This window comes from Ipomoea nil, unplaced genomic scaffold (genome assembly GCF_001879475.1).
Source record: "Ipomoea nil cultivar Tokyo-kokei standard unplaced genomic scaffold, Asagao_1.1 scaffold2653, whole genome shotgun sequence".
NCBI classification, from domain to species: Eukaryota; Viridiplantae; Streptophyta; class Magnoliopsida; order Solanales; family Convolvulaceae; genus Ipomoea; species Ipomoea nil.
This window is the reverse complement of record NW_017619081.1, coordinates 4,725,968-4,746,565: the sequence shown is the minus strand read 5'-3', so window position 1 is coordinate 4,746,565 and position 20,598 is coordinate 4,725,968. Positions and strand designations below refer to the sequence as shown.

At 36.5% G+C, this 20,598-nt stretch overlaps 3 protein-coding genes across 4 annotated transcripts; 1 reads left to right on the top strand and 2 right to left on the bottom strand.

The window, feature by feature from the left end:
- LOC109154767 (uncharacterized mitochondrial protein AtMg00810-like) lies at nucleotides 1-471 on the bottom strand. Its single transcript, XM_019302495.1, has one exon. The coding sequence runs from the start codon at nucleotides 469-471 to the stop codon at nucleotides 1-3; it is 471 nt and encodes a 156-aa protein (XP_019158040.1).
- A 9,459-nt stretch (nucleotides 472-9,930) lies between these two features.
- LOC109154786 (LEAF RUST 10 DISEASE-RESISTANCE LOCUS RECEPTOR-LIKE PROTEIN KINASE-like 1.5) lies at nucleotides 9,931-12,543 on the top strand. The gene has a single exon (XM_019302508.1). The coding sequence runs from the start codon at nucleotides 10,245-10,247 to the stop codon at nucleotides 12,162-12,164; it is 1,920 nt and encodes a 639-aa protein (XP_019158053.1). The 5' UTR covers nucleotides 9,931-10,244; the 3' UTR covers nucleotides 12,165-12,543.
- LOC109154788 (tetratricopeptide repeat protein 38) lies at nucleotides 12,543-17,460 on the bottom strand. 2 transcript variants are annotated; one of them, XM_019302512.1, is made up of 14 exons: nucleotides 17,187-17,455; nucleotides 16,067-16,219; nucleotides 15,869-15,967; nucleotides 15,329-15,430; nucleotides 15,073-15,216; nucleotides 14,587-14,681; nucleotides 14,363-14,492; nucleotides 14,179-14,283; nucleotides 13,965-14,071; nucleotides 13,836-13,887; nucleotides 13,209-13,298; nucleotides 13,042-13,126; nucleotides 12,882-12,946; nucleotides 12,543-12,800 (listed from the first exon to the last, which is right to left on the bottom strand). In XM_019302512.1, exons 1-14 carry the CDS (start codon nucleotides 17,280-17,282, stop codon nucleotides 12,714-12,716), a joined length of 1,410 nt encoding a protein of 469 aa, XP_019158057.1. In that variant the 5' UTR covers nucleotides 17,283-17,455; the 3' UTR covers nucleotides 12,543-12,713. The 2 variants fall into 2 exon arrangements, with proteins under 2 accessions (XP_019158057.1, XP_019158058.1); XM_019302513.1 differs by lacking the exons at nucleotides 12,543-12,800; nucleotides 12,882-12,946; nucleotides 13,042-13,126; nucleotides 13,209-13,298 and adding an exon at nucleotides 13,368-13,729 and having other exon boundaries at nucleotides 13,805-13,887; nucleotides 17,187-17,460.
- Nucleotides 17,461-20,598: the final 3,138 nt, after the last annotated feature.

Here is a 20,598-nt window from a genome sequence, read left to right as displayed (position 1 = left end):
TCATATTCTTGTCGATGGAAGCGTCGACAAATTGGCTGATTTTCCGGCATAAGCGATGTCTGGCCTCGTTGATGTCAGATATAACAATTGCCCAACAAGTCTTCTAAAAGAGCAAAAGTCAGAGAGTAACTCGCCATCCTTAGGGCTTAAGAGTTGACCGGGTACCATTGGAGTAGAAGCCGGCTTGCACTCAAGGAAACCTGCCTCAGCCAAGATGTCCAGAGCATATTTCATCTGGCATAAATTCAAACCAGTTTCATCTCTTCTTGCCTCAATCCCTAGAAAGTAACCTAGTTCACCTAGGTCTTTGATTTTAAAAGCATCATCAAGATAGTGTTTGAGCTCCCGGATTAGGTTTATATCCGGACTAGCAACCAGAATGTCGTCAACGTAAACAAGAACGACTATAAATTTACCATCACATCCTTTGGTGAATAGAGAGGGATCGGATTTAGATTGTACGAACCCCATATGCAGCAGAGCAGTACTTAGTTTTGCGTTTCACTGTCGGCTTGCCTGCTTGAGCCCATATAGGGAACGAAGAAGCTTGCAGACTTGGTTGGGCTTTTCAGTCTCGAACCCGGGTGACAATGTCATATAGACTTCCTCTGTTAGATCCCAGTGTAAGAAAGCATTGTTTATGTCGAGCTGATGGATGTGCTAGTTGCGAGAAGAGGCTACTGCTATGAAGGTCCGGATGGTTGTTATTCTCACAACCAGTGAAAAAGTCTCGATGTAGTCGATTCCCAACTACTGGGTGTAGCCTTTTGCTACGAGCCGAGCTTTATATCGTTCGATTGAGCCGTCTGCTTTGAGCTTTTATTTATGCACTCATGTACTATTTTTTTGTAGAGCTTTGATTTCTGCACTCATCGCTTTCCTCCAACATTCATGACGAACAACTTGGTTATATGTCTTTGGCTCGTTAATGGAAGTTACTGCCATGGAGAATATCTCGTCGGGCTGAGGAAGATTATTAAGAGATATGAACTTGGACAGAACATGAGGAGATGAACCCTTGTTGTGGCAGCATCACAATAATAATCTTGATACTTATTGGGAGCATGACGTTGTCTATCAGAACGTCTAGGTATGGCAATAGCATTGTCATCGATCTCTTGCATGGCATGAGTATGTTGCTCCGACCGCTCTATGGTGTTGTTACTGGTACTCTGACCTTCATTGGAGTCTGTTTGTTGAGTTGAGGGAAAGAAGAACTTTGTGGGATGAATGGCACTATTGTCAATCGGACTGATGCTCAACTCATGTTTGTGGACTCCATGCTCATACTACAAGGGAGTGGAGATGGGGATGACGGGTAAAAGGAGGCCCGTCTGTTGGAGCTTCCATTGTTGCTTCCGAGAATGGAAATTGTGATTCATAAAATATCACATCTCGTGAAATAAAGATAGAACCATCGAGCAAATCATATACCAGATAACCTTTAGTGTGTGCTGGTATGCCAATGAGAGCACACTTCTTACTTCTTGGTGCCATTTTGTGTCTATATGGTGTGAGGTTGGAGGCATAGCATAGACAGCCAAAAACCCTGAGATGTGTGAGGTCAGGATTCTTACCATATAATTTGTAAAAAGGGCTTGATAACTCGATAAGCGATGATGGTAGTCTGTTAATAATGAATACCGCATGCATCACGCAATGCCCCCAAAACTCAAGTGAGAGACAAGCTTGGAATCGGAGGGCTCTAGCCATACTGAGTATGCATTGGTGTTTACGCTCCACTACGACGTTCTACTTAGGAGTATAAGGGTGGGACTTTTGATGGATCACACCTTTTTTCTTTAAAAAAATTGGGCATACTAAAATCTAGACCATTGTCAGTGTGGATGGTCTTGATCAAAACTCCAAAGTGTTTGAATACCATAACATGAAACTTTCTTATAACCTGTTTAGTTTAAGATTTGTTCCTCATTAGGTGTAGCCACGTGAACCTAGAATAATCATCAACCACTGTTAAGAAATAACGTTCCCCTTTTAGGGAACACACCGGGAATGGACCCCATATGTTAATGTGAAGCAACTCAAAACATGTTTTGAAGAAGTAATGCTTAAAGGAAATGGAGATCTTTTGTGTTTACCTAGATGACAAACATCACAAGCTGTGTGTTTGGTATTAGAGACTTTAATATCACTTAAAAGATGTAGTTTATTGATGGGGAAGTGCCCCAATCGTTGGTGCCACAATTCACCATTATTACATTGAACAGCAAAGCTATTGTGAGTTGCACTAGGTAGATGCTGCATTAGAATGTAGAGGTCATTCTCTTGTCTAGCTAAACCAATCTTCTTCCCATGAGTGTCCTAAATTATGCACTGCCCAGATATGAATGTTAGTTTGCAACAATCATCTTGTATGAGTCTACTTACGAATATTATGTTGAACTTGAAAACTGGAATATGCAGAACATCTTTCAACCACAATCCACTGTTAAGGGTAACCTTCCCTACATGCTCAACAGTAATGCAATTTCCAATAGGCAAGTTAACCTCGGCACCATAAACAGAACGATAATCATCAAAAGAGTCAAGAGAACAAGCAATATGATCCATAGCCCCGGAATCTATAATCCATGTAGAGGGAGATAAGGAAATGGAATTAATATGAATGGTAGAATACTTGCCTTCGTTTGCAGGACTCATTTCGCTGAATTTTGGCACCAAAGACATTGCTGTCGTAGTGTTGGAGGATTGTCCAACTTGAGTTTGAAGATATGTGAGCCTTTGCATATGTTCAGATGTGCTGCCAAAGTCACCAAAACAATTGGATGAAGCTGCTACTTGTTGCTAATGTTTTCCTCTTGATATAAAGCTCGGAATCCATCCCGGAGGATATCTGTGCTTTTTGTAGCACTTGTCAATAGTGTGGCCATTCATTCCACATAAGATGCACTTAGCATTTTTGTTGCTATTACCATTTCGCCTATTATTGTATGTATTCAAAGCTCCTACCATCTCGTTAGGGGAATGATCTGTTGTTCCAGTTTGAACAGGATTATCTTGGCTAAGATCTATGCTGCTTATACTCAGATTATCAAGAGCGATCTGCCGTTCCAATTTCTCGGCCATAACAAATACTTTGTATATTTCCAGTAAGGGATCAAGGACAAGCACATTAGACTTGAGGCTGCCATATTCGTCGTTTAAACCTTGAAGAAACCTTATAACATGATCTTCATCTCGCTCTATCCTAATTTGACCAATGAGATCGCAAGAACACTTCAGATCACATTTGCAATATGGAAGAGGTCTCAACCTGTTCATCTCATCCCATAGAGTCCTACACTTAGTATAGTACTCATTAACATATAGATTCCCCTGTTTAAGGTTATATATCTCGTTCTGTAGAGCTGATATCTTCTGAGCATCATGTTGTGAGAATTTGTGCCTCAAATCCTCCCAAACATCTATTGCTTTGTCTAAATGCATAATACTTTGAGCAATAGAAGAATTCACAGCCTTAAAAATACAGGAGCATACCATTAGATTGCAGCCATGCCAGATACTGTTGATGTTCAATGTTTGGTGCCGTAACACTGCCATCGATTAAGCACCATTTGTCCTTCACCTCTAGTGCGATCCTCATCGAGATACACCAGGTATTGTAATTGGAGCTTCTTGTCAAAGGAGGTCTAACTAGGACAGCGCATGGACTCTCATTCATACCGAGGAAGAATGGATTCTCCACATCCTTCACAGTATGATTTCTCTGCTGTTGAAAATTGGAAGTCTGCTGCGAAGTCGTTGTAACGATCGGAGGAGTCGCTGCTTCCTGACTTCCTTCACTGGAGACAGCAGTGGCGTATGTGGTGGGAGCGTTCTGATACCATGATGGAATTTGTTACATATGATGTAGAGAGGACCAGTAATGGAGGGAAAAGGGTTGAGTCAATATTTTGATGAAAGGTATTATTTGAGCTATGAACACAATACAATATAAAGGGAGGGGAAGACGGTTATAACGGAAAAGCAAAAGGAAATGACAAGAAAACCCTTGACAAATCCCTTCTAATGTTCCCGCTATCTGTTTCATCCCCCAACACACTAGGTAATCCAACATTTCTGTCATAGGTCATAGTTATGCATTCTTGAAATATTTACTTTTATGAAAAATTTGATAATCTTGCATTGATATACGCTAGGATATCAGATAATACTTTGATAAATTCTGAAAGAGTTAATTGTACTTTTGGTCCTGTGACTATTGAAGTGTTGTTAATTTGAGCACTTGACTTTAAAAATTATCAATTTAATCTCGTAACTATGCAATTTTTAACACATTTGGTCCTCCTGGCCAAATCGCCGGCCAAATGTTACCAGAAAAACATAATTCCTTTTAAAAAAAATTATTCATGGGGGCAAAATGGTCATTTTAATTCATTTCTTTTTTTCTTTAATAAAAAAAAAAAAAAAAAAAAAAACCAATTCTTCTTCTTGCTATGCTTGCGGAAAAGCAAAATCGAGGCGGAGGAGAGGCGAGTACGGCGAACAAAGTGAAAATCTTTCCAGATAATCTAGCATATCTGAAATTAATGGCAAGTAATAGTGAGAGAGCTAACGGATTCTTTGAAGACGAGGCGAGTACGGCACATGAACTGTTCACAAAGCTGCTTACGGCGGTTAGGGATGTTCTCTATGGGGATTACAAACTGTTATCTTAGACACACATTTTCGCCAATCTCGTGCATATCTCCGTTAACCACCCACTACTCCGATTTTTCCTCCACCTTCTTGAGCAATGTCGACGACGACAGCTTGGATCGCCTTCGCCGAGAGGAGGAAAAACCATCATCAGTCTTAACGGACCGAAAATGGAGAAAGAGCTGCTCCAGGCACGGGTAAGCGCTCCGAACTCGTCCCGCGATAGACAACATGAAGATGACAGGAGGTTTTTCCAGGGGTTTAACGGCGAGGTTTTAGCTTCCGACTATTGCATCGGTAGGACAATACAGTGAAATAAAAGAGTTTTTTTTTTTTGTAGTCAAAATTAAGTTTATAGCTATAAAGATTTTCAATTTTGGTGTTTATTATTCATTCAAAGGTGGATTTTCCGGTGGGTTGCCTGAGTTTTGCTTTTCCGGTGTATTACTTGTGTTTTGCTTTTCAACAGGCGCAACAAGAAGAAGAAATGGCTTAAAATGACCATTTTTCCCCCATGAATAAACAATTTTAAAAAAATTATATTTTTCTAGCAATATTTGGCCGGCGATTTAGCCGGAAGGATCAAATGTGTTAAAAATTGCATTATTACGGGACTAAATTGATAGTTTTTAAAGTCAAGTACTCAAATTAACAACACCTCAATAGTCACAGAACCAAAAGAGCAATTAACTCAATTCTGAAATACTTAATTTAATAATACACATTAGGTATCGGACTATTTGCGTAATGCGTGTGTGGTAATTAGTTTAGTAATAGTAAAGTAATAAACGTTAACTTTCTTCGTGCATTTATCATGGTATTTATTTAAGATTGTAGACTCCAATATGTTCATCAATTTTCAGACTAATTATTTAAAATTTTTCAAAAGTTTTATGTAATCGTGTCCTTTGAAAAAATGGTCAGTGGAGAGGAAGAAAGCAAAGCAATGTAATAGTGTCCTTTTTTTGAAAGGATGTAATAGTGTCCTTTAAAAATGTTCATTTGTATATTTTTAAAATAATTTAAAAAATGAAAATAAAAAATAGAGACAAGAAAAAACAATGTAAGTAAATGCAGTCCTCATTTGAATCCCATTGGTATAAAGTATAGATTTTGGATAGATTAAACTCCCACTAATTTCGGGTGGGTGAATGCTTAAATAGGACAAATTATTATGTGAATCATGATCTACACCCAGTGTTATGTTGATCATATATACATTTTTAATATATTAAAAGTATATTATTTATGTACTAAATATACATTATATAAAATAATGTATTTTTAGTATTTAAATAATGTAATTTTTCTGAATATAAGATATATTTTTAATATATTAAAAGTACACTATTTGATAATATATAAAATAATATATTTTATGTACATAAATAATATATTTTTTATTTATGATCCAAGCAAGTGTATTGATCTGTGATCATGGTCTACACAACCGGTTCAAATAAGTAAACCAAAAAAAAAAAACGGTTCGAGCGAAGTTCAAATAACAAGACAAAGGTGGGCCCACGAGTGAATCATGACTTTGAATTTTGAACACCTTTGAGTTTGATGGGAATTCGTTTCGTAAATGGTTGTGGGACCCAATCAAAAAAAATGAACAATGCTAAAAATAATGTGTGGGCCCCCCACCTTGTCCACTTCGCCCGCCCATTGTTTCCTCAATTTTTATTTTTTTTTTCAAATTCATCGAGTTTTCACGTCAACTGTGATTCAGACGTAAGTCAACTAAAAGATTCAATGAGGTAAGAGCATCCACATCAGTGGATATTATGGAGATAATATCAGATGAATTATTTCGGGTGGGGATAATAACAAGTGTGGAGTGGAGTTATTGGTTGAAATATTTCTCCTGCAAACGGCACGCCCGACTCTTTTTTTTTTTTTTAATTTTTTTTTTGTTTTTTAATTTTTGATTTTGATTTTTTTTGTTTTTTTTCCTCCCCTTCCCACATTCTCTCTCCTAATCACTCTTACATTATCCCCCTATTCTTCCCAACCATTGTGGATGCTCTAACTTCCTCTGTCCATTTTTGTCATTTTATCAACATTTTCTTCCTTTATTTATTTTCTTTACTAATACTTTTACCGGACGTTTGGTTGGAAAGAATGAATTAGGGGGGAAAAAATTGTAATTCGGTGAGAAAAGAGTTTTACTACATAGACTTCTAAAATTCTACTCACTCATTTATACTCTCTGAGGTGGTAAATCAGGATTGGTTATTTTCATCATGTGGGTCCACTGAAAAGTGTCTACATCAAAAACATGTGAGAGGGAGTACAAGTTGGGAGTTTAAAATGGGAGTACACCAAGTATTTTCGGTGGGAAGAGAATAAGGTAAGAATAAAGTAAGAATTTAAATTACGTTGTTTGGTGGGGAGAAATAGAATTATTGGAATTGAGAAGGAAATAAGTGGTATAAAGACTAAAATATCATTTTTGTAATAATAATAGTAATAACAACCAAGGATAGTAATGTCATTTCATATGTTTTTCCTTTCTCAAATTCATTGAATTGCAATTCAACAAAAGGAGAGAATTGCAATTCTGTGGAATTACAATTCCCTCCAACCAAACAATGTAATTGAGGCATTCACTGAATTGCAATTGGAGGACCAAATCGTGTCAAAATTGCAAAGTTAAGGACTTAATTGGGTGAAATTGAAAGTTGAGGACCAATTTGTGAATTTAGCTATAGTCGAGGGACCATTTTGGGTATTTACTCTTTAGTAAATAAGTGATTAACAAATATTTTTCACCCAAAGGGAGGGGAAACTTGACACTGAGCATTGGCTTCTCGCGTTGCAACTTTTCTTGCCCTTAGTATCTAGTGGCAATCGTTTGAGCACATCTCAATCATGTCTTGCAGGATCATCACTAGACTGTTCCACTCTTATCCCAAATATTGTCCACTAAACCATTGAGCTAAGCCCGTATAAAAAATTGTTCCACTTATTTTTACACTTGAACACCATATTGGCCAATTCGGCCGTCGCCTGATTTTACAAATAGTAAACATGAAGTACTAAAACTTTCCAGGGTCTTTCAATCCACACCCAACATTGTTGAATAATAATTCTTATGATCAACCCTAGGAGTGAGACGCGCGTGTCCCTGAATCCACCACACGATCTCCTTGGAATTGCTTTGGATCGTCATGATAAAAACTTTATCAAATAGATAGTTAAAATGGATGTTTGATAAAGTACTGTTTAACTTAACTTATTGATTTCAATAAGTAAAAACATAATAACGGTACTTATAACAGTTTTCTTATATCAACTGACTATAATTTATTTTCAAAAAAATTAATTTACTTCTAGAAAATTTAAAATGACTTTTTAAATATAATTATGACATTAATAATATTATTAATAATTAATAGTAATTATAATAGTAGTAGTTGAAACACTAATAATTAAAAACAACAAGGAAATAATAATAATAATAATAATAATAATAATAATAATAATAATAATAATAATAATAATTTTTTTAAAAATTTATATGTAAAACAAAAAGAATAATTTAGGGATGGTTAAATAAATGAAACAATAAATTCATATCTTTATAAGTTATTTTAAATTTTACAAAACACCTTTCCTCAAACCACGAATATTACTCACTAATCAAAATAGCTAATATAATTCACTATTAATTATTTGCTAATTGTGGAATACTTATACCTTTTAATATACTATAATTATATTAAATTTAAAATTAGATTATCATTGCATTGTCAGGGTGACGATACTTTGGGAATAGCTTGGGCTTGCATGTTTTTCATATTGTTTCTCCTAATGATATTTGTTCTTTAATTTGCTCAATAGTTGATGCCAATATCGTTGGAATAGTTTGACCTATAACTTCTTTTAATTCTTGGATGCTAAAGTTATGTCTCCCAAGGTACAATATCTCCTTGTTGGATAAACTTTAAAGATTCTAATGATAGTAATAAATGGATATTGAAAATCAAATGAATGGGTGAGTTGAACATATAATCATCTTTAAAATCTTATCATATCATGCATAACAATGTTATAAATAAAGAAAAAAGGTTATAGTGTCGATTAACACATTACCTCTCTATATCCAATTTAAAGTTTTAAAGTTTTAAGTTTGTATCAAGTTCTACCAGTACAACAACGTCATTTACTTTGTAGTGATACTGTGTATGAAAAGTTATCATGGCAATAAGTATGATAGGATTTTCTTATGAAAATATTTTTCGGAAAAATTTTCATTTTTGGTCCTTGAGTTATACTCAAGTTTTAACTCAGTTCCTAAGTTATAACCGTATTCATTTTTTATCCCTCAGCTATGAGCGAAGTGACAAGTTTAGTCATCGAGATTAGGTTTTCGTAAAAAAAAAAAAACAAACAAAAAACAAAAAAAGAAATCCAAAAACCTCATATTATTTGAAGGGTAAAGTATGAAATTCACATTTTATTCTCTTTCTTATATTGAAATCACTTTCGCAATATTATTATTATTTTACTTCGCAACTTCTTATTTCAAGGTTCTTCAACTCCAAAAACATTTCAAATAATGTTCGTATAACTTGTTAGGAACTTAGGTATCGTATAAGGAACCTGAAACTCAGTATAAACAAGGAAACACCTGATCACCATCTTCAAGCGTGTAAAACAAGTTTCTAATTTCCCTTAGTAAGCAACAATGATAATCAAATAAGAATTTTTGGGATACAAGAAGATTTTAAATTTCTCATATTACTTTGATGAGAAATTCACCAAAGGGAGTAATTTAGATTTTTAGTATGTAAAAATTAGTTCCTAAATTATGCATAGCTCCTAGCAACATATAAAAATTCTTTTTTTATACATTCATCATTAGACATCTCACCTCCTTGTCCTTAAGAACTTAAGGCTAGTTATAAAGAACCTGATGTTTGATTACCAAAATTCTAAAAAAAAAATTCTAAATTTCATAACGGAGTATTATGTTATTTATATGAGAGTCGGGTTCCTCATTCTTACCTACATAAATAAGAATAGTGTTTAAAAAAAAAAATAGATGAATGAAATGATGAGGGTAGAGTATGTAGAGGTTGTTTGTTCAAAAATTTCATTTTTTTTTAATTCTGTTACAGCGTAGTATCTGTTTCATATATATATATATATATATATTTTTAAACATATTTAAGTACAAAAAATTAATACCCTTATTGAAGTTTAAATTGTGACATTCTATTTAGAAGAGTTACACTTATGCCGTTTTCATCACAAAAATTTGACAGCCTTGGTCTTCCACCTTTTTATACAGATTTGTCTTCATCCCATTCTCTTCACGTGACCTCTCTCCCCTTCTCTTCTACTATTCTTACATCTTCCCACTTCCAACTTCCTCGTCCTCCACAACACCCACCAACTTTCTTCCAACATCCTAGGCATCCATCCCCTAATGAATCAATGAATGAATGATCTCAAAACCAAATCTACATCAACACTATATTCATCCTACATTTTCCCAGATTCCTACTTCTTCTTCTTTCCTCATTTATGATTCACCTTTAAATTAAAGAATAAAGATTCTCACTTTTTGCTCCGCCATGCCGCCACCGCATTCCGCCGTCTTCCTAATATTTCTCATCACAGCAGCAGCGGCGCTAGCTCACGGTTGCTCGCCGCCGTCCTCTGCTGTCAACGCCTCCTCATGCCCGCCTTTCACCGCCGCTCCTCCTCCTTACCCCTTCTCCGCCTCCCCCGGCTGCGGCCACCCTTCTTTCCAAATCCACTGCTCATCTCTTCGCTTTGCTCTCATCTCCATTAACAATCTCTCCTTTTCTCTTCGCCACTACGACCCCGCCTCCACCTCCCTGCTCCTCTCTCCTGCTTCTTCTATGTATCAGTCTCGCCGGAACTGCTCTGTGTCGGTTCCGGCGAGATCCATTTCTCTCTCCGGGTCGCCGTTCCGGGTCTCGGACTCTTCCTGCTCCCGCTTATCGGCCCTCCGCCCTTGCCGGACCGCTAGCCTCCCCAACTGCAGCCACTGCCCGTGGGAATGCAAGCTCACCAAGAACCCAGCTCACCTCCTCCGCGAATGTGGATCCACGCGCCGCCGCGATTCTCAGGAGGGTTGCCACGACGACATCCTCGGATTCCTCGACGGGTTCCTTAAAATGGGGGTTGAGGTTGAGTGGGACGAAGACCAAGACCCTTACTTCTCCAGCTGCAAATCTTGTAGAGACAACAATGGCGTTTGTGGGTTTAATTCCTCCCACCCCATGAAACCCTTCCTGTGCTTCTCATCTCTCTCGCCGGCTCCACTGATTAAGGAGAAAACCCCAAACAGAATCGCAATGCTGAGCTTAGTGTTCCTTTTCATGTGTTTTCTCATCATTTTCTCCATCGGAGCTGTGATTTTCCGGTCAAGAAACAAAGCCCTGGACTCCGATGAAGATCCCACCGTCGTTTACCTCCGCCGCCACCGCTCCGCCAGTCATCTCCCGCCGGAATTCACCTACGAAGAGCTCGAATCCTCCACCAATCACTTCGACCCGAAGCGCAAGATCGGAGATGGCGGCTTCGGCTCCGTCTACTTGGGACAGCTCTACGATGCCCGAATCGTCGCCGTTAAACATCTCCACAAGCACCACCCCAGCTCCGCCGCCGGGGCTAATGGCTTTTCCACGAAATCCTTCTGCAACGAGATCCTCATCTTGTCCTCCATTACCCACCCCAATTTGGTGAAGCTCCATGGCTATTGCAGTGACCCGAGAGGGCTTCTTTTGGTGTACGATTACGTGCCCAATGGAACCCTCGCCGATCATCTTCACGGGACCAAGAATTTGTACAGGAAAGGGTCGTTATCGTGGAGTCTCAGAGTGGACATTGCAATGCAGATAGCCATGGCTATGGAGTACCTCCATTTCTCTGTAGTTCCACCGGTGGTTCATAGGGATATCACTACCTCCAACATTTTTGTAGAGAAAGATATGAGGGTGAAAGTTGGGGATTTCGGGCTCTCCCGGCTGTTGGTTTGCTCGGATCCTCCCGGTGTTCAATCCGGCCATTCGTCCGGGGAGGTTTGGACCGGTCCCCAGGGGACTCCGGGCTATTTGGATCCCGATTACTACAGGTCGTTCCGGCTGAACGAGAAGAGCGATGTGTATAGCTTCGGGGTGGTTTTGTTGGAGCTGATAACCGGGATGAAAGCTGTGGATCAGACGAGGGAGAAGAGTGAGATGACGTTGGCGGATATGGTGGTTCCCAAGATTCAAATGGGGTTGCTGCACCAGGTGCTCGACCCCGTCCTCGTGGTCGACGGGGAGGCCAAGGAAGGCGTTGGCGCTGTGGCGGAGCTTGCGTTCCGGTGCGTGGCTGCGGACAAGGATGATCGGCCCGACGCCAGGGAGGTGGCGGCCGAGCTGCGGCGGATCAGGAGCCGTGCTCGGGGGAGTGGCGTTTTGAGGACTTCCAATTCCAGCAATGCCGTAGTTCCTGATGGAGCTGGGCTAATAATTGATTGAGTGGAAATTTGCATCTATTTCTCGCTATTTGATCGGTCAAGGTCTCCCATTGACTCCGGTTCTTGGTGGGATTCAAGGTCAAGGTCTCCTACTTACCCCGGATTCTCGGTAGAATTCAAACTCCCACACTGTCACTGGAGCTGGTCAAGGTCTCCTATTGATCCCGCCCCCCGATAGCTCCCACTGTGACTGGAGCAAAGTTTTAAGGTGATCGATCAAACTAATTAAGCTAGCCCCTCAGGGAGGGCATTGCATCTGTTTCTTTGCATTGTGATAGAATGTAAATACATAAATTCTTGGTTTCCTTGAACTACTTTCATTTCATGCATAATTGCAAATGGTCTATTCTGCAAAAATAATAAGACACAAAATCTATCAATCAACCAAAACATTGATCTATTATGCTTCTTATTCGGAGTGTCCAATGTTCTTACAACCAGAAGACAGTACATTTTAGTCTCTAAGATGCTCAAGATTGCTACTAAGATTGATCATTTTTAAACCTCACATGAAGCAGTAGCTTCAGATTTATTCACTTGGCCCCCCGGGCTAACTGAAGTAAGTGTTCTGCAATGCTCTCGCTTTTTCGCCTATACTTGTGGCTTCTTTTCGCCCTAACATTGTGTGGGCTCGCTCCTGGACAATCAATGGTGTGAACTCGGGTTGAGTCTTCTCGTAAAAGTTAAGTAAAGAAAATCTTAGAAGCGAGAAACTTACGAGAAGCTGCCACAAGAATACAGCTCCTTCCCTTTTCTTTAGCTGCTTCTCAATGGCTTCTATAGCTGCAAATGCCAAATCTCGAGATAAAAGGGCTAAGCAACTAAAAACCGATAGTCTTGGCTTGGATAATCTGGTTAAGGAAAACGTAAACGGGTACCTCTTGTGGCATGTCCATTTTTCAGCAACAAGATGATCCAAACTTCATTAAAAACATCAGCTTGTTCATCAGATGCTCCAATTATCTACAGTAAAGTCGTATTACTCAGTAATTGATGTTGAATAGATGAAAGTAACACCAAAAGGGGAATGTCTTCCCAAACACACCTTATAATTTACTGCATCAAACTCAGGTTCAAGCAATTCCAATGCTGCTTTATTGTCACCCTTCCCATACTGAAAGAGAGCTTCCGCGAGCTAATGTATATATAAAAAAATATATAAGGAATAGTATTAGAAGAACAAAATGCAATGGGTAGATAGAACATAGAAGCTTGCATTTCTAAATGAAAACATCGACCAATCCCCAAAGCAAAATAATGATCCTTTGATCAATTGATCATGAAGCATCGGAGGTGTTGGACGGAGAGTAGTGAAATGCCAAGTCTAACATTAGGTGTCTACTGTCTAGGCGAAAGTCCAATACTGCCTCTCCAGAAAGTGACGGTGTAAGGAAATAAAGTTGCGTCTTCTCAACTACCTATAACTTTTGGTCTAGTGATAAACGATTGATCCTAACAAGTGGTATAAGTGTCAGGTTACGAGTTCCAACAAGAGTAAAAACTGTGCAGTTAAGACTCACAAGTGCTGAGGGGGATCGGGAAACAGGAAGAGATAACATTGTGTATCTTCACACTGAAACTCGATGGATATATCCCTTTACCCTTAACCAGCCTCTCAAGAAAATTAAGAATGAAGAAAACCCAAATGATGAAAGAAGTATCCCAAACAAACCTGCATTCCTCTCTGCATTAGTCCTCCTTTTTTCTTGCTCATTTTAGATAGTCTACAGAAGAAGAAATTCTGCTTAGTTTCGAACATCTAAACTGAAGATTAGGATGAAAAGAAAGAAATCTTTCCAACCTCGCCTTCAAACCTTCGAGTAAATCTTCTGCCTTAGAGACTTCGCCCGTGCAAGCTAAGGCCCACAGTGTCAACACGTCAAGGTGCCACTCGAGATACCAAGAACTCTAAGATCGCAGTGGACATCACAAATGAAGAATATTTAGTCGAGTAACATAATGAATCATATTATACCAAAGGACAAGGCACCGTTAAACAAAAAATTTCATCTTACTTTATCTGTAAGGCGATTAGCTAGTATCTTTAAACGGTCCTCAAAGACATCAATAGCATCACGTATATAAACTCGTAGTAATAAAGCAATGGCGTTCAAGTATACCTGCGTGCACAAAAGCGATGAAACATGACAAAATATAAAAGCGAGTAAGAGACCTTCAAGTAAAAGCTTTGAACTATACTTCTGCTGGTGTAGAATCACTTCTTTCCAACTCTTTCCAGATATGTCGATCATATACTTCTCGTACTCTTTCCAAGGAAGAATGGCCTTCCAAATAACAAAGGGCGACATGCCACCAATTATGCGTATACCTGATTAAGAGCACCATTAAGACGTAACTTCTAAATAATTGATATATAGTATATGCGAAATATATGTAAAATTTTCTGTAAATTGTATGCATACATAAACGATGACAAAGAGCCCCATGAACTCGAGCACTTCTCCATAAATTGCACTGCTTCCTTGAAACAACACCGGTACTGATAAATATGGCAAAGCTGCAATTAAATTCCAATATTCATCTGAATTAGTTTGAAAGACGAGAGAATAATCACTTACAATGATAATAAAAAAAAATCCAAATCCCAGTTTTTTTTTTGTTTGAGCCGGTCAGCTATGAGTAACCTAGGCTGGGTTTATCCTTTACCGGCTAAGGTCACAAGGCGGGATTTACCCAGTGCACACACCATCGAGTGGTGGCTGCGGGTTTCCCTTGTCACCAAAAAAAAAAAAAAAAAAAAAAAAAATCTAAAAAAAAAGAAAATGATACAGAATTATGCAAAGCAAAGGATCCAAGGTTGGGTATAATACTATATAATCCACCAAATGACTGATTTGAATATTGTGACGGGAATTTATAAAGAGGGACTAGCTTGTAAAATAACTCACTGCGTGTTGAGTCCATGGATCTGCACCGTTGATCTCAAACCCCTTCTTTGCAGCTTTCTCTGCATCAGGATATCGACCAAGCTCTAGTAAAGGAAACGCGAGCATTCCATATATGTAATTTTCTTCTTCATTTGCTGGTAGGACCTGTTGTGCTAAATCAAATCAGACAGATAATACTACTGTAAACGTGAATTCCATGAAACGTACAAGTGAAATATTTAAACTTTGTGCATATTTTCTTATCAATGAAACCGACCTTTTCAACAAGTTCCAAAGACAGATCAGGCCGTGCCATATAAAAACATAGCACTTGAGCCCTTTTCAGAGATGCCAAATCCTTTGGAAAATCTCTTAGCAACTGCAGGTGTAAAAGAAAACATCTACTGTTAAAGTGGGATCAAAATACATACTTAAGTCTAGAGGAAAGAATTAATTCAAATGCTATGAACTCGCGGATTGCACTAAAGTTTCCTTATCATTCACAAATCATCATTTCTCATATCAATCCTCTCGGTTATGTTTACAGTGTAGTCCAAACTTTAAATTGACTATTTGACTAATAATGCAAAATCACCCGTTAGAACAACTCTACTTCATAAGATACACATTACAAACATGATCATTACCTATAATACGAAACCTAATAATTTTGAAAAAAAGTGTATCGTTTTCCCCTTTTCCCTTTTCTTTTTTTCTTGTCCCGAGTCCGGGATGCATTCTCTCCATTGTGTTCAAAGCAATGTTAGAAAGAAACCCCCCAAATATAGAAAATTTAAGCATACCAAGGATAGTTCACCTGAGAATGTAACTCTACAGCCAAGTCATCATCTCTGTTTGGGGAAATCAAGTAATTGACAGCCTCAAAAACTGATTTTTCATACAAGCTAGCATTTTCCTAGAACACATAAAAAGAAAAAAAATTCATGAAAATATGGACAAACAATCAAAGAAGTAAAAAGGACCCAATAAAGAAAGGGAAAGAAGAAAGAAATACAAGATTAGACTTGGCAGCCTCAAGGAGCGGCGGGACACGAGAAGGATGACTGGAGGAAATGTAGTGGGCAGCCAAAATGTTACCCAAAACACAACATGGGTCATGCTTAGGAGCTTCCATTATCACTGACCTCTCTCGTCCATAGCCAAGTACCTGAGTTTCAACCATCTCTGTTAGGATCAAACCTTTATTCTTGCATCAAAAGCTATAGTTCATAGTAAAGGCACAAATTCATTTCCTTATACCGTCACATTTTTTGAGAGGCCAGTATGTACTTGGCCTTCAAGCTTCCGTCCAACTATGCCTAGCCACATGGGACTGAACTTGGCCTTTCAGGCCTCCACCCAACCATCTCTAGCCCCATGGTCTTGGACTTGGTCCTTCAGGTCTCCGCCCAACCATCCCTAGCCACATAGTACTGAACTCATGTGCTTACACTAAACCAAAAGTTATAGCTAATAGTCCAACTATGTCTAGCCACATGGTACTCGATTTGGCCTTTCAGGACTCCGCCCAACCATCTCTAGCCCCATGATATTGGACTTGGTCCTTCGGGCCTCCGCCCAACCATCCCTAGCCACATATAATTGAACTCATGCGTTTATCACTAAACCAAAAGTTATAGCTAATAGTCCAACTATGCCTAGCTACATGATACTGAATTTGACCTTTCAGGCTTTCACCTAACCATCTCTAGCCCCGTTGTATTGGACTTGGCCCTTCAAACTTCCGCCCAACCATCCCTAGCCACATAATACTCAACTTGACCCTTCATCATCACGCGCTTACTACTAAACCAAAAGCTATAATTCATAGCGAATGATATAATTTTATTTCTTTATATCGTCACATTTTCCTTTAGCAGCTAGGGGACCCACCTGATTCTGGACTTGCCCTTCACCAGCTCTGCCCAGCAATCTCAAACCCCAATAATCAGTACAGAAAAGGAAGAAACAAATTTTGAGCCAAGAACTGATGAATGAAACTGGATTACAACTTTACATGAAGCATTTCACAGCAAATAGACCCAAAAATCAGTTTTTTTTTTTTTTTTTTTTTTTTTTTTTTGAAATCCCTCAAGACAAAATAATTGGGGAAGAAAAGGGAGAAATGAAAGAACCTGGTCATAATAGGAGTTGATTGCAGCAATACAAGAATCTGAGTGGGTCTTGACTCCATAGCCCCATTTATCAACCTTGAAACTTCCATCCTCCATATCTTTCTTTCTGGGTTGAGACTACAATCTCTCTCTCTGAGTGGGCACGAAATGAATACTGTATCCTGGATTCCTGGGTTTTGTTGCTAGAGGGACAAACATTTCAACACACAAAGTCTTGAATTGCTCTGTCGGTTTGGGGGCGTGGGAGGTTTGAAGTTAATCTTTTGCGAACAATAACAAGAATATCTATAGAATATGGTTCGCATATTTGATGGAAAATGGAATTCAAATTTCATGGAAAACAAATTATTAGGAAAATAAATTTTATTATTTGGTCGTGAAAAAGAAATTATTGAAAATATGAATTTTATTGTTTTGTTGAGTTTGGTATGGTAAGGAACTATGATTATAAAGATTAATTTGTCTTTAATAATAATATATACATGTGTAATTAATAAACTTTGAATTCATAACCTTCCAAATGAAAATCCAACTCGGGTACCAATAGACTACATAGTCTTGGTATATGAACATACTACAATGTAATAGAGTCAGTAACATTCAAAAAATAAACTTTGATGAAGGTAAAATAATCTAATATTGTTATATTTTCTTCCCAATTCTTTTGAAAAACAAAATATCAATGTTTTGTTAGGATTTTGTTTTCCTTCAGCTTCACGAACTCAATTCCAATGGAAGATATTTTCCATCCAACCAAACAACATTTTCCTACACTTTTAAAAAAATATTTTCCGTAAAATTTGACTTCCATCCAACCAAACACCCTCTAATAGAATAGTTCAAGTGGTAAATGAATTTGTTTGGGAGAGAAATTTTGAGATAATTCAGATTTGATTTTTCTCCGAATTAGCTCATATGCCTCTCAAAGAGAATGAAAATTAATCTGATAGATCCGAATCCTAAGATGAACAGAAAAAAAAAAAAAAAAAAAATCCGTGACACATCATGATTTATATCAAAAAAAAAAAAAAAAGAAAAAAAGAATATCTATATGGTATACGTGTTGCTGTGTAGGCTTAAACATTGAAAATTTGGTAGGATATCCGTCTTAAGTATACTACCAAGTACCTTTCTCACGTTATATTGAAAAATATTTGAGATACTTTGTAGGTATACTTTCAACAAATTCAATCTTTTTTTTTTTTGAATGCTTCAACAAATTCAATCTAAATGAATGTATCTTAATTGATTAATTGTTAAATTAAAAATCAATTTATATATATATATATATATATATATATATATATATATATATATATATATATATATATATATAAATAAAGTAAAATCCCCATATTTCATTTTTTCGCCCAAACTTTTGTAGTAAAACTTATTTAGTAACCAAATGTAAAATAAAAATTAGGGAAAATGGCACTTTTTCCCCCTGAGTTATATACCTATAGCATATTTTCCCCCTAAATTATTGAAGTGGTTGTTTTTCCCCCTGAAATGTTAAATGGACATATTTACCCTTAAACTAAATATTTAATTTATTTTTTTCTCCAACAAATTATGACCATAATTTGGTTCAAACCAAACAAACACTATAGCAACCAAACCGAAATATTCCAATTACAATTTAGAATCGAAATTCGATATTTAGAGTTTATAAAAATCGTGAACCGGAACGGACGGTTCATGTTCCGAACTGAAAAATAAAATATATTTATTGTTGAATTTAGACTATTTTAAAATAAAAAATAAAATTTTAAAATAAAGACGGTTCAAAATCGCGAATCGGATCCGGAACCGCCGGTTCACGGTTCAAGATTCAATTTTTTTGATACATAATTTTAATAAATTGACATTTAAATATTGGGTTCTAGATCTGAATTATAATCAGAAACTATTAATTCGATTGCTTTAGTATCCAGTTCAATTCAAACCGAACTGTGGTCATCCCTACGTATACGCAATAATTTGTTGGAGTAGTAAAATAAATAAAATGTTTATTTTAAGGGTATAAATGTCAATTTAATATATTAGGGGGAAAAAACACCACTTTTAGAATAATTGAGGGGGCTAATGTGCTTACCTAAATAATTGAGGGAGAAAAAGTGCTATAAGTATATAACTCAGGGGTAAAAAGTGCCATTTTCCCTAAAAATTAATTAAAAATTATTATTTGATAATATTGTTTCCATATTCACATATTAACCTAATTAGTAAATCTATTAATTGGTAATATTTTTTCCTTATATTCATTTATTTATATTGAGTAATTATATATAGAGATATAGATATGTATACTAACATACAACTGTTACAGCTCCCATGTTTATCCTTGCTCAGGATATTTTTCCATTGAAGACTTGCAGAGCTATTAGACTGTAATTGGTGCGCACTTATATGAAGTCCCATAGAGAAATGAGAGTGATTCCATAAAATCTAGAGAGTGCATGTTTCACGATCAATAGGTATTTTTTTTTCAATTTGCTTTTTTTCTACGACTCCAATGTTTATCCCTGCCCAGGATATTTCTCCATTGACTAAAAATTATCTTAATTATTAAGGCAATTAATAGTATTTAGCTACCAGGACTATGTGGTCCAATGGTATCCGGGTTGGACTTCCATTTGGAAGGTTGTGAGTTTGAGCTTCAGTGGAGGCGTTATTAGCTCTTTGTGTTTCAGTAGGTTGAGAAAGTATATGAACAGATACTACAATGTAATAGAGCTAGTAGCATTCAAAAAATAGTATTTAGCTTTAAAAAAATTTAAAATATATGAATTATACATAGTAGTATGAAATCAATTAGTAGAACAATTATATTAGGTAATCTAATTAATTATTTACTTTTTAAAATTATATCTTCTTTTCAATAATTAATATTTTCTTAAAGTATATATACATACTATGCTTATCAATATAGAATTAAAAGTATATAAATATATATAGGATTCAAAATCTATATATATATATATATATATATATATATATATATATATATATATATATATATATATATATATATTTATACTTAATGTATAATATTCTTGGCATAAAATAAATTATACTTACCTTAATGGTAATTATTCTAATAATTTTTCTTTCATTCTTTCATGTAATTATTATGGTAATGTATTTAAAGATTGGAAGAGAACAAATATTATAATTAATGAAATTATTATGATAATTGTCACAATATTTGATAATTATAATTAGTATAATTATTGAAACTGAGAAAGATAAGATTTCTTCCCTAGAAATATTTGTGGCAATTTCATTAAATTATAATTAATAAAATATAAAATATAATTAAAGAAATGAAAGTATAAAATTAACAAAACATGAATATTTATAATTTTAAAAAAAATATACATACACTTATGCACTATAATAATCATACAAT